Source organism: Sinocyclocheilus grahami, unplaced genomic scaffold (assembly GCF_001515645.1).
Source record: "Sinocyclocheilus grahami isolate Dianchi unplaced genomic scaffold, SAMN03320097.WGS_v1.1 scaffold62.1, whole genome shotgun sequence".
Classification (NCBI taxonomy): domain Eukaryota; kingdom Metazoa; phylum Chordata; class Actinopteri; order Cypriniformes; family Cyprinidae; genus Sinocyclocheilus; species Sinocyclocheilus grahami.
This window is the reverse complement of record NW_015505241.1, coordinates 1,697,575-1,711,567: the sequence shown is the minus strand read 5'-3', so window position 1 is coordinate 1,711,567 and position 13,993 is coordinate 1,697,575. Positions and strand designations below refer to the sequence as shown.

The window sequence follows — 13,993 nt, the reverse complement described above, 5'->3', positions numbered from 1 at the left end:
ATGTCAAGTGGCGTAACCATCAAGTAAAAAAGCACGTGGGTGCACAATTGAATCATTATGTTCTTTCTGATTGATGGTTTTCGTTCTGAAAAGATTAATAATATTGTATTTTATTTTTAAAGATATAATAGCCTAATGCACGCTTATAAAAACTACCTGTCTTTTAACTGATTTTCAGATTTTCAATTCGACTTTTTTATTTATTAGCCTACAATCTGCAGTTACACCACTTTAAACTTTATATATATATATATAAAAAAATTCAGAAAGGTTGAACTTAAGTCACCTTTTCTATGAATTGCACTATTATTATTATAGTTATTATTATTATTTTGACTCACTACCTCACTTGTGGATTTCATGCATCATTATATTATTCTGCAACATGCGCTATGCCTAGAATTGCGACTGGAAGTTAAATTAAGTTGACGAGCATCTTCTATTTCTATAACCCTGTTTATGTCAAACCCGTCTCTGTGAGACATTTTCCGACCAATAATGTTTAAATGAAGAGTTTAGAGCTTTTAATTTCAGCGCAAACACACTGACTCCTCGAAATGCCTCTCTGAGAGAAAATGGTTAAGTTAATCGGAGTATGCATGACAGATGCATTATAATAAAACAATAACAGGATAACATTTGATAATTTATTCTGTCTTCATCGTCTGTTGGATGTCCAGCGGGGGTGTGTTACCCTGTTCTCAGAACTGCCAAAAAGGGGAAATGCTTATCGATTGATCTGATAAGAGGACAATTTAAAGGCCAGCTGCAGAGCTTGCGCCAAAACAGAGCAATACAAAGGAGAAAGAGAGTGCAGGATTCATATCGGAACAAGACAGCCTATAATTACTACAGAGAAAAGTTAATAATGCTCCTCTTACTCTTTGTCACTGTTTGTGGAAGTAGCATAGGCGTGGAGAGCGTCCCGTTGCCTGACTCTGGTCCACATTTGGCAAATGACTGGGGAGAAGCAGTCCGGCTCCGACATCTGTATGCAGCCAGACACGGTTTACATCTGCAAATAAACCCAGATGGGGAAATAAGCGGATCGTACATGCAAAGTTCGGACAGTAAGTGACAGTCATGTCATGTTATCTCAGCGCTTCACGTATATGGGTCAATGACACATAAGGATGTCCGAGATGATAAAGAGGGAACATCTTTTAAAATACTGAAAAAACGTGTCGATTTCTTAGAAGTGTATTTTTGAAATCTATATTGATTTCAAATATATGTATTAAACATATAGGCTAAGCCTATACCACAAAAAATGTCAAGTGGCGTAACCATCAAGTAAAAAAGCACGTGGGTGCACAATTGAATCATTATGTTCTTTCTGATTGATGGTTTTCGTTCTGAAAAGATTAATAATATTGTATTTTATTTTTAAAGATATAATAGCCTAATGCACGCTTATAAAAACTACCTGTCTTTTAACTGATTTTCAGATTTTCAATTCGACTTTTTTATTTATTAGCCTACAATCTGCAGTTACACCACTTTAAACTTTATATATATATATATAAAAAAATTCAGAAAGGTTGAACTTAAGTCACCTTTTCTATGAATTGCACTATTATTATTATAGTTATTATTATTATTTTGACTCACTACCTCACTTGTGGATTTCATGCATCATTATATTATTCTGCAACATGCGCTATGCCTAGAATTGCGACTGGAAGTTAAATTAAGTTGACGAGCATCTTCTATTTCTATAACCCTGTTTATGTCAAACCCGTCTCTGTGAGACATTTTCCGACCAATAATGTTTAAATGAAGAGTTTAGAGCTTTTAATTTCAGCGCAAACTATTTTTTTTTAAATTTATTTATTGCCTTCAATAAAAACCGTCTTTTGTTTCCTAAAGGTTTGGTTGAGATACGACCGGTGGATACGGGCTGTGTTGCCATTAAAGGTGTTGCAAGCTCCCGATTTCTCTGCATGGACAGAATGAGAAAACTGTATGGATCGGTAGGTTTGACAATCAGACGCAATATAATGCACAATCTTATAAAATAGTCTTCTCTATTTGTATTAGCAATTCTATTGAGAATCATATCTACCTGAAGAACCATATTCAACCCTAATCAAACACACCTGAACAAGCTCATCAAGGCCTTCAAGATCACTAGAAAGTTACAGGCAGGTGAGTTTGATTAGGGTTGGAGCAAAACTCTGCAGGACAGTGGCCCGCAGGACTGAAGTTGCCCATCCCTGATGTAATATAAAGCCTCATTCAAACTCAACCTTAAGATTATGGACAGAGCCCATATGTCAGGGATCCTCAAATCTGGCCCACGAGAGCCACTTTCCTGCAGAGTTTAGCTCTAACCCTAATCAAACACACCTGAACAAGCTCATCAAGGCCTTCAAGATCACTAGAAAGTTACAGGCAGGTGAGTTTGATTAGGGTTGGAGCAAAACTCTGCAGGACAGTGGCCCGCAGGACTGAAGTTGCCCATCCCTGATGTAATATAAAGCCTCATTCAAACTCAACCTTAAGATTATGGACAGAGCCCATATGTCAGGGATCCTCAAATCTGGCCCACGAGAGCCACTTTCCTGCAGAGTTTAGCTCTAACCCTAATCAAACACACCTGAACATGCTAATCAATGTCTTCAGGATCATACGAAAATCACTGATAGGTGAGTTTGATCAGGGTTAGAGCTAAACTCTACAGCGCATTGGCCCTCCAGGGCAAGATTTGAGGAACCCTGCCATATGTGGTGTCTTTTGTAAGCAAGCAAAGTAGGCTAGGCCTACATGTATTAATGAATTAAATGAATAGTTTTAGAAATAAATGTTTTTTTAGTACAGCAAATGAATGAAAACATACAAATGCATTTTCTAAAATTAAAGTTGAAGACAAGGAACAATGCTTGAAAAGCCATGTCAGATACAGTTTACAAATTACTCATTTTTACTTGCGAAATTAGACATTAGATGTAGTATACTGACACATTTTATAGGCCTACCCTTTATTGTATTCAAATGTTTTATTGTAAACATAATGTGGCAGTTTTGTGACTTTATGCTCTAATCATTTCCAAGGTGCTGGTAGATATTTGTCTCATAATCAGTGCAGTTAACATGGGCTCACTTATTACAACAGCGTTACAACCTTGTGGCACCACCTTACATACTGCCTGATTTCCTGAGCCAGCTAGCACAGTGGTTCCCAACCCTGGTCCTTGAGGCACCCCAACACTGCACATTTTGCATGTCTCCTTTCGCTCACACACCAGTTTCAGGTCTTGGAGTCTCTACTAATGAGCTGATGACCTGAATCAGGTGTGTTTGACTAAGGAGACATGCAAAACATGCAGTGTCACCTTCTCCTTGTAACACCTATGTCATACCTTTGCCTCCAGGACCAGGGTTGGGAACCTAGCATGCCCCAAAAACACTCATTTGAAGAAGTCAAATCAAGAAAAGTTTGTTTTGACAATCAGACATAAGTATATATAGTATAAGTATTTATTCACAATTAATGAGGAGTAAGAAAATGAAAATCTTACCTGTTGAAGTATGACAGCTGAAAAAAGAGGGATTTGGTCCTCAGTGTAGCTCTGAATGTAAATAAAGTTAAAACGAAGGTAAATGAAACATCTAAGTATGATTAAATGACATGTTCTGCCTTAAAATTCAAGATAAAGTCTTTCTTTCAGTTTATAACAAATGTGACAGCTCACTTTATTTTGTTCAAGCATAAACATGAAAGTCGATTTGGTTTACTTTCCCTTCCAGAAGGGGCGCCGTGGTCCAGGCGCATCATGTAAACATCAGGCCAACTGCAACGAAGAAGAACGATTCCGGAAGTTAGTGTCCGTCAGCGAAGACTGCGGGATAGAAAACCAAATCATTTTATTGTAAAATGGCTTTTGTGTCCAACAGTGAGGATTTATTTGACTGCATGTTTGAATAATGTGAGGAGTAGCTTTCTGGAAAAGCAGTGTCAGGTTTTTGCTGTTGTGTTGTTACAATGACTTCCAAATTCTGGGGCCTCACGTCTGAACACGCAGTTGACATGAATGACAGCATTGTCATCATGCATAAATCCATTTGAAATATTTATTATTACTACTACTGTTATATTCTAAATTGTAGTTGTAGTTATGATTTCGTTTGATTTCTGTCTATTATTGTTTTTAAAATAATTGAGAACCGTAAATAATTTGAAGTGTGTACAGGAATAACCTGGAACACAAAACCAGTAATAAGGGTCAGTTTTTTTTTTTTTTAATTAAGATTAATACGTCATCTGAAAGCTAAATAAAGCTTTCCATTGATGTCGGGTTTGTTAGGATAGGACAGTATTTGGCTGAGATACAACTGTTTGAATATCTGGAATCTGAGGGGGCAAAAAAAAATCTAAATATTGAGAAAATCACCTTTAAATTTGTCCAGATGAAGTTCTTAGCAATGCATATTACTGATCAGTTTTGATATTTATGGTAGGAAATGTTTGTATTTATTTTTTTTATAGTTTTGACCCATACAATGTATTGTTGGCTATTGCTACAGATATACCTGTGCAACTTAAGACTGGTTTTGTGGTCCAGGGTCACATATAGATATATATAGCCTACAGTTTTATACATATTTACTTTTAGTAAGCTATTTAAACTATGTAAGTGCATGAAACATCTGATATTCATCAGTTGTTGTGTTTTTCAGGTTTCTTTTTATTATGGATTTGCCCTTGCATGGAAATGTCTCTTTCAAAACAGTAGTGATGTTAAAGCAAGGTATGTTCTTTAACACATAACAAACACTGCTTTTCATCAGTAGTAGTAAGATTATTAGGTAGTAAGATAATTTCTCGCACTGCTAAATTTCTCTCTACTTCTAGAAAAAGGCTGAAAGCTATGGAATCTTTGATTGGATTGATCCAAAACTTTCCATATGAGGACCCTAAGTATGAGAAACTTCAAGAGAACATGGAAAGGCTGCGTGCCAAGTTTAGACAGGTAATGTCATCAAACATGCCCCATCACCTCTTTGTTAAAATGCAAGCTGACTGTTTCTAATTGGTTATTTTAACTTTTAATCATCAAAATACTACCTGCCTAGCACATTTCACCTCTACAGGTGTGCTCTTTACTGAACGTGGCAACAGACTTTAAAGAATATATAAGAGGATCAACAGGAATGTCCTTCTGAGAGATGGCAGGAGCCTTACAGCAGCCATGGCAAACTCAGAGCGCCTTTTGTGAGCAAGCCATGATGATCTTCTGCAGACAGACAGTCTTGATGAAGGGGTTTGTGGTGTTCACGTGCCGTGTGTATAAGAGAGGACTGTTATCACTGTCACTGGACTCGTAAGTCAGAATTCTGGAACAGCTCTTTAAACTGAATTCTAGAAAACACAGAGTGGAAGAATCTGAGTGATATACTTAGGTGTTTTAAAGTGAGATCAACAGGGGTGAAATAGCAATGGCAGTGATATGAGTTAATTTAAGACAAGCCAAAGCCACCGTCTTCATAAGAATATTCCATCTCCCAAGATGTTTTTTTTGTTTGTTTAGCAATTTTAACCCTTCTGTGTGTGGATTCCTACGAAGATGACAATGAAAACCATCTTGTGGTGAAATTGGGAGAAAGGTTTTTGCCATCAGGTGGCACCGCCTGCTGGTAAACAGCAAGTACTGTAGGATTGTTACTTGTAAAATCAGTATTAAACTGGATATAAGCAGCACAGGCAGTTTCACAATAAGGGTTTTACATTTACACTTTACATACAGTTTATGACTCTTCAAATGCTTTATTGTTAAGCCCATGTCTATAATAAGAGACATTACAGAATAAAATAAATGTACATTCATTATTTTGATGTGTAGCTGTCTAAATTATGATTCTTCTAGTTATATTTTATAGTTAATGATAATAACAATAATATTTTCAAATTATTTTTATTAATACTTGTTTATGTTGCATGTTGTTTGCCCTTTTTCAATTCATCATACATCTATTAGATATTTTATTAAATAATTTGAAGCTAGAGAGTGAGAGCTAGTGATTTGACATTACACATCTGCCATTTGCAGAAATCCCATTTACCCCTAGTTAGTCTTGGCTAACCAGCCCTGAATCCTAAGAAATTCCTCTCCTAGGTTCCTCAGCGCTGTTTCACGGGTGGTCAGCAGAGTCTCCTGACAGATAGTTTTCCTCCCCTCTCCTGGGCCCAGAATGGGGACAGTTGCTGTGGCTGCAACAATGCTGAAGTGGGGCCCGTGCGAGAGGCCAGGGGGCTGCGCGACGTACTTTGGTTTTGTTCCGCTCCCTTCGCACTTGAAGTCTGAGGTGCAGATCAGAATTCAGGCAGACAGGAGTTGGCAGCATATTAGAGGGTGTTTCTAGAGGTGGCAGCTGGTCTACGCTGTGGGCAGCAGCAGGTAAACACTAGGCCTGTTGGCGGCACCTTCTGAGCCCTGACAGATAAAACCCTGCTCTTCCCTGAAGACCTCCAGTCAGCCGCTACATCGGTCATTTTGTGCTGGTGGAGTCATACAAAGTTTGGTTTAGACATTAATTGGAAGCCAGAACTACATATATTATACAGTAATGGGAAGTGAATATTATTAGAAAATAACAAAATTAGTTAAAATTATCTATTGGTTTATCATCTGCATCTTATGCTGTTGTTCTTTAAAATAAACCCATCTTGGTTTGATAGCTATACAATGAAGGATTCTAATTAATTTTTAATTGTGGTTCAAGTTTCAAGATACTTTTTACAGGGTTCCTACGCGGTTTGGAAAAGTATGGAATTTGATTTAAGTAATTTCCAGGTCTTGACAAGTATGGGGGAAAAAAAAGAAAGCAGAGTATGGAAAAATATTAGCATTTCCAGACTTTTGCCCCCCCATTTCGTTTTTTATTATATAAAATTAAGAATATAATGAAAATAAGTTTATCATAAAAGAAGTGTTTTCATGGCAGCTGTTTAGTAATTCTTAATTGATTGTCAAACACGACTGAATGAATTCAAGGTGCACTTTTTAATTATGCAAAATTTCTAAAGATTACAGTGTTGCAAAATACAGGTAAGTAAATAAATACAAATACACAAAGTTATTTGTGTGCATGCAAAAGTCACTTAGAGAAAATCAATGTAAAATACCATGAAAAAATTACAATATTTACAGATGACTATAATATATACCAAATATACAAATGAAAATAGTGCTGTATGAACCATTTATGTTAAATATGGTCTGAAAATATTCTTGGGAATCTGAGTCTAGAGAAGTATGGAATTTTGAAATGGAAAACGTGTAGGAACCCTGTTTTTAGAGACATTGCATGTTAAAGAAATAATCCCAAAAAATAAAAGGTATCATCATTTACTCATAGTCTGTCATTCAAAACCTATATAAAAGAATATATTTTGCGGTTGTTTGGATAAAACACATTTTTCATTCAAATATTTTCTTATCTAGAAGAAAATCAGTATGGAATAACATGATTCATTTTTCTAAATACTTTAGTTGCCACTGTATAATATGTTCAAGAAATTGTATCATCCAAAGATTTAAATTCTGTCATCAATTACTCATCCTCTGTCATTCCAAACCTGTATGAAAGAAGATAATTTGGGTTTGAAGCAACACTGGATCCCACTGACTTTCATTTCTCATTTAAATTTGATATTTTTATCTTCAAAAGAAAGTCTGTCACACAGTTTTTGATCAGCATGAGGGTGAGTAAATGATGCCAGAATGTTCATTTTTGGGTGAATTATCCCTTTAACGTTTTCATATTGTGATCTCATAAGTCCATGAGTGGCAGTACAGCCAGGTGTCTCTATTATTTGGTCCATAAAATGATACATCATCTTTCTCAGATATTGTGTGTGTGTGAGTGAGAGAGCGAGGGGGAGACTTATTCCAAATGCAGAACAGAAGAACATGAACTTGGGGGGTGTAAGACAGTGGGCTGAGTCTGTGAAAGAGAGTTAGAGGAGCAATGTTTCTTTGGTTTCCTTTCACTTGTGGAACAGAGTGGATGGGGCCAGCGAAAGGGAGGGAGGCCGAGAAAATGAAGCAGGACGCTGGAAGGTTTCAGAAAATGTTCAGGAATTTCAGGAGCAGGTGGCGAATGGTGACATGAAAGGAGGACGTGACAAATGCAACCGACGGGCACTTGAAAAAAAAGGCCTCAAGTTGAATGGTGGCATAGTATCTCCCTTTTTTGCCTTGGTGCCTCATACCCCCCACTCTTTCCCTCACACACACACAAGCTCCAATCTCAGCATTGAGCTGCTCGCTTCCTCTCATGGTTCATGATGTGGATGATAAATGCGCAATTCCTATTCACAGCACAGCCAAGAAAGGTTCAACCACTTCACTCAGATAGGGGGGGGGGGGGGGGGGGGGGGTTGAGTTTTGGCTAGCGGTCATATATTGTATACACTGATATGATACTTCAGTTCTGATGTAGTGAGCTCAACTGACAAACTGAATCTTCACTGTCATATTTATGATCAGAGTCATTGTAGTCCTGGAATATGATCATCTGTGTCTTGAAACTGAATGATGTTTGAAAAAATGTCAAAAATGTGCTTTTCAAATCAAATAATCATTTTTGTAAAAGTGGTAATTATTTCCAGAATAAAATGAATCGAAAAATAACTTGCATCTTATCCATGAAGAACTTGGGGGGTGTAAGACAGTGGGCTGAGTCTGTGAAAGAGAGTTAGAGGAGCAATGTTTCTTTGGTTTCCTTTCACTTGTGGAACAGAGTGGATGGGGCCAGCGAAAGGGAGGGAGGCCGAGAAAATGAAGCAGGACGCTGGAAGGTTTCAGAAAATGTTCAGGAATTTCAGGAGCAGGTGGCGAATGGTGACATGAAAGGAGGACGTGACAAATGCAACCGACGGGCACTTGAAAAAAAAGGCCTCAAGTTGAATGGTGGCATAGTATCTCCCTTTTTTGCCTTGGTGCCTCATACCCCCCACTCTTTCCCTCACACACACACAAGCTCCAATCTCAGCATTGAGCTGCTCGCTTCCTCTCATGGTTCATGATGTGGATGATAAATGCGCAATTCCTATTCACAGCACAGCCAAGAAAGGTTCAACCACTTCACTCAGATAGGGGGGGGGGTTGAGTTTTGGCTAGCGGTCATATATTGTATACACTGATATGATACTTCAGTTCTGATGTAGTGAGCTCAACTGACAAACTGAATCTTCACTGTCATATTTATGATCGGAGTCATTGTAGTCCTGGAATATGATCATCTGTGTCTTGAAACTGAATGATGTTTGAAAAAATGTCAAAAATGTGCTTTTCAAATCAAATAATCATTTTTGTAAAAGTGGTAATTATTTCCAGAATAAAATGAATCGAAAAATAACTCGCATCTTATCCATGAAGCTTACAATGACAAAAGAAGGAAACTCCCATTCACATGACATAATTTATTAAAGGGGTCATGAACTGAGAAAGCAAAATTCCCTTGATCTTTCGACATGTGAGAGGTTATTGTCTCTATAAAAACATCCTGTAAGTTTCAGAACTCCAAACTTTCTTGTTAGTCTAAAAACAGCTTATTTTGAAGCCAGTCTGCTAAAAGGACAGCTTGTGGAATGTGCCACTTTATGACGTAATAGTGTGGCTAAACACTGCCTCCGCAGAAGAAGATCAGTTCCAGACCACGTCAGTAAGAACTCGAGGTGCGTCCCAAATCGTGTACTTATGCACTATTTTATGACTTTCTGTAGTATATATAAATAGTGCGAGTAGTGTGTTCACACTGAAAATTCCAAAAAGAAAAAGTGCACTTAAATAACCGAAAAAATTAAGTGTGGAATGTTGGACACTTCATGCACTCAACTGTCGCAGCTTTAATTACGAAGCGAAGGGGGAGGAGCTACCAGACTCCGATTATGAATGACAAAATAATCATATATAATTCATACACTACATGATTGAGTGTATAAGTGCATAGTGTATAGTGCGTCATTTGGGACGTAGCTTCTGTCTTTTGTTCACTTCATTTTACTGCAGATTATTTTACAAACAAGGCACAATTCGACGCAGGATTTTCAGAAACATTGAAACTGAAAGATGATGCTGTGCTGACTATATTGGATTCGACAGTAATGTCGAAACACAAGTGTTTTTTTTATGGTCACTATTGCTTTGTCTGTTAAACAGATCGTTTGATTAATATTTATGCGTTTTTAGCCTAAATCACTGCATTGTCCATCTGTGAAGGATCGGATGTAGGCTGGCAAACATACACAACTATTAGCTAATCATAGCAGTGGGCATTTACTTCCAAGTCTAAAATCCATCACGCCTATCGTTCTGATGAGGGGGTCAAAACAGTACAGAAAATAGCTTATTATAATTTATAAATTGATGTTTTTTATATACAAATATTGATAACATTATAAGTGGACCTCAGAGAACAGTACAAAAAAACAAAACAGGCAGTTCATGACCCCTTTAATATTTCATCTGTATTAACAATGTAGTTTAATACAATTAGCAATGGCACCTGTAACCACTCTGATCGGATGTAGGCTGGCAAACATACACAACTATTAGCTAATCATAGCAGTGGGCATTTACTTCCAAGTCTAAAATCCATCACGCCTATCGTTCTGATGAGGGGGTCAAAACAGTACAGAAAATAGCTTATTATAATTTATAAATTGATGTTTTTTATATACAAATATTGATAACATTATAAGTGGACCTCAGAGAACAGTACAAAAAAACAAAACAAAGGCAGTTCATGAAACAAAGGCAGTTCATGACCCCTTTAATATTTAATCTGTATTAACAATGTAGTTTAATACAATTAGCAATGGCACCTGTAACCACTCTGTTTTGACTTAAAGAGATAGTTCACACAAAAATGGAAATTCTGTCATCCCATAATCACCCTCATGTCAGTCCATGCCTGTAGGATAGTTTTGTTTTGTTTTGTTTTGTTTTTGTTCATCCAAACATGGAAGTCAGCAGTAACCATTAGTCAAAATAAAACATTTTTTTGTGTTCTGCAGAAGAAATAAATTCCATATAGGTTTGGAAAGAAAAAAAAAGAAATTTGTTAGGTTTCAAATTAATTATCAATATAATAATACTGTTTAAAATGAAGACAAAAATTATTTGGCACTTTGGTTGCATCTGAAATCACACACTACCCTACTAAACTGTCACAACAGCCTATATGAACAGAGTATATATGTCTGAATTCACAGTATTCATAAAACAGTAGGCAGCAAGTCTCTGGATGACCTACTATTTCCGGCGAGATTCTAAAGTGTGCATCCAATGTACACTATACTATCCCATCATGTCACAGGAGAGGATTTGTGAATGGCAGTGAATCACTGGTAGGTCACATTTCAATGTGAATGTAGTACATCTGGATTACATTCATACCACAAATATTTATACTACGTAAAATGTACTTTTTAGTGGTCTAATAATTAGACCTATTTGTGCAAAAAAAAAAGTTATTCAGAGAGTATGTGATTTTAGATGCAGTCATAGTGGTCAAATGTTGAATCACGTTCACAGTTATAATGAACTATACCTGTGATTACTCTGCTTGGACACCTGACTGAACTTGAGAGTCTGAATTCACATTAACATACTAGCATAATACTCTTCTTTCTGCCATATAAAGATATGGTAAAAAATAGTATGCATAAGCTTTCCTGTAGCTCAAACAATAGAGCATGTCACTAATTATGCCAAGGGCATGTCTTCAGTTCCCAGAGAAATCAAAAACTAATAAAATGTATAGCTTGAATGCAATGTAAGTTGCTTTGGATAAAAGAGTTGTATTCTAGTGCACAGTTTTGCTGACCAGAAGTTTGTAGTAATCCTGAAGACCTAGATTAGCTGGTTTGGGTGTGTTTAATTAGGGTTATAGCAAAATTCTTCAGGACCTTGACCCTACAGGAGCCATATTAAACACATCTTCTAAAATCACCTTGGCACTAGTTGGTTAATAAAAAAAAGTTAGTTTTGACAATCTCTAGATTAATTTGATTCCTGATGCCATCTGGTTTATTTTTTATTTTTTTGTTACTGAATGCAAAATTGGGACCACTCTATGAATTCTGTATCATCTTTATGCCTACATCAAAAGTCTACTTACTTTGATCAAAAGCACAGTACTTGTCTTGCTCAAAAGTAGAATGGTGATAGTTTGTGGGTCATCCCTTGAAGAGTTTGAAAAGTTGTAACACTGACCTTAGAAGTTATTTAACTTATCTCTATCATTTTTTATCAAGACATACATATGCACTTTTCACATGTGAACAGAGTTCAGTTTTTGTATGTCAGATCTTGGAAAGGCAAACCTTAGCACTTTAGCCTTTGGAACAGTGTGTATGAAGGGAGCAATGTTGCTCTTTCCTCTGAAACCGCAGACACTGAAATGCCAAAAGCCAAAGACACAGTATTATCTCAAACCTCAGTCGGTAGCGAAGGTGCGTGAAATAGTATGAGTTCTTTCTTTCTTGCAGTCTCCTGACTGATGCTTGCTGGCCTGTCTGCAGTGTGTTTCAAAACAGACCATCAAAGACTGTCTGTTGGGGATGCCAGATAATACTTTGACAATAAAAGAAGGGTATCACCTGCTTGATACATGAGAGAACAGCGTTTATTTACTCAACAGACCAATCCTTTCTCACCTCAGCAAGGTTCAACATTCACTTCCTCTGAAAATGTTGTTATTTTCAGAATCGGTTTTAGCTGTATACATCAGCCATATCTTCAACTTCCTGCTTAATTAATATTTAGTGAATCTAAAAGTTTTAAAGCAAAAACAAGAACAACCTGTTTTCAACCTGTTACTCTTTTTCGGAGGCATGAGACACAAAGACGGCCTTACTAAGCAACTGCTGATGTATGTCACATTTAAGCACTTAATTTTATAGTTTTACATGTGCCATAGATTAACTCAAAGTAACTTAATATTCAGTGTTTCTTGTGTATGCTTTTTCCCGTGCATTTTTAAAATCAGAAAATTATTAGTATAACATGACAACATATTTTGACTTAAAAGGATAGACATTGAAGGTATGTAATTGTATTGACACAAAAACAGATATGTTTGAAATATGAGGTTGAGGAAATGACAGAATTTTTTTTTACATTTTATAAGCTGTGCCAGCACAATAGAAATACAAATCACGCAAGACAAGTGGTTTTTGAAGCTCAAGTTTTATTCTAGTTAACCTCATGTCTAAGATGGGTCAGCAAGATTGTGCATTTCAGACCAGTGACCGGTTTGTGAACAATAAAACAAAACAAAAATCAAACCATGACATTGTATTTCAGGATCAACACATTGTGATCCTTGGGAATGAATACCATATTGAACTAAAAGACACTACAGGTTTGTTTGCAACAGAATCAAGACATAAGGCCAAGCTTTTATGGTGTGGGGATGGGATGATGCCAGTCAATCATTTCTCAGTTTCCCCTAAACACATTCAAGAGAAAAGCTCGGGACCTCCGCAGTCTCTTTTCATCGATTGCATGACAGACTCTTGGTGTGTGTATCAGTATACATGCTAGTTTTCATCATTCGGTTGTATTTCCGTTTCCACCTTGAGGTAAAATAGATTCCTGATACTACAGAGGATAATATATCCGTGTCCCCTGGGTCCTGAATCACCTCTTCCATCATTCCTAGCTTATCGCCGCATCTCTTTCAGCAAATAATTTCTAGACTCAATGCAAACATATAGCAGCACCATGTCAAAGGCTAAAGGGAGTCAACTAACCAACCAACAAACAACCAACCAAGTAAAACATCCCACGAGCACTGAATATATGGATCTTTACAAGGATGCAAATTTCATGGGTTTATGCAAAAAAAAGAAGATGAAGGGAAACACCACTGCTGATTGTAGCTGCATCGCATTTATTAAGACAATGACTTGATGTGGACATGCCAGGACATCTCTTGTATTTCAGAACAAGATGGGCAGCCACTTATACATGAATATCTG

At 36.9% G+C, this 13,993-nt stretch overlaps 1 protein-coding gene across 1 annotated transcript; it reads left to right on the top strand.

The window, feature by feature from the left end:
- Positions 1 to 802: 802 nt before the first annotated feature.
- LOC107584740 (fibroblast growth factor 19-like) lies at positions 803 to 2,021 on the top strand. The gene is made up of 2 exons (XM_016271457.1): positions 803 to 1,070; positions 1,870 to 2,021. Exons 1-2 carry the CDS (start codon positions 869 to 871, stop codon positions 2,019 to 2,021), a joined length of 354 nt encoding a protein of 117 aa, XP_016126943.1. The 5' UTR covers positions 803 to 868.
- Positions 2,022 to 13,993: the final 11,972 nt, after the last annotated feature.

Coding starts and splice junctions, on each gene's coding strand:
- LOC107584740 (XM_016271457.1), top strand. CDS start 869: ATGCTCCTCTTACTCTTTGTCACTGTTTGTGGAAGTAGCATAGGCGTG. Junction 1,071..1,869: donor GTACATGCAAAGTTCGGACA/GTAAGTGACAGT, acceptor TGTTTCCTAAAG/GTTTGGTTGAGATACGACCG.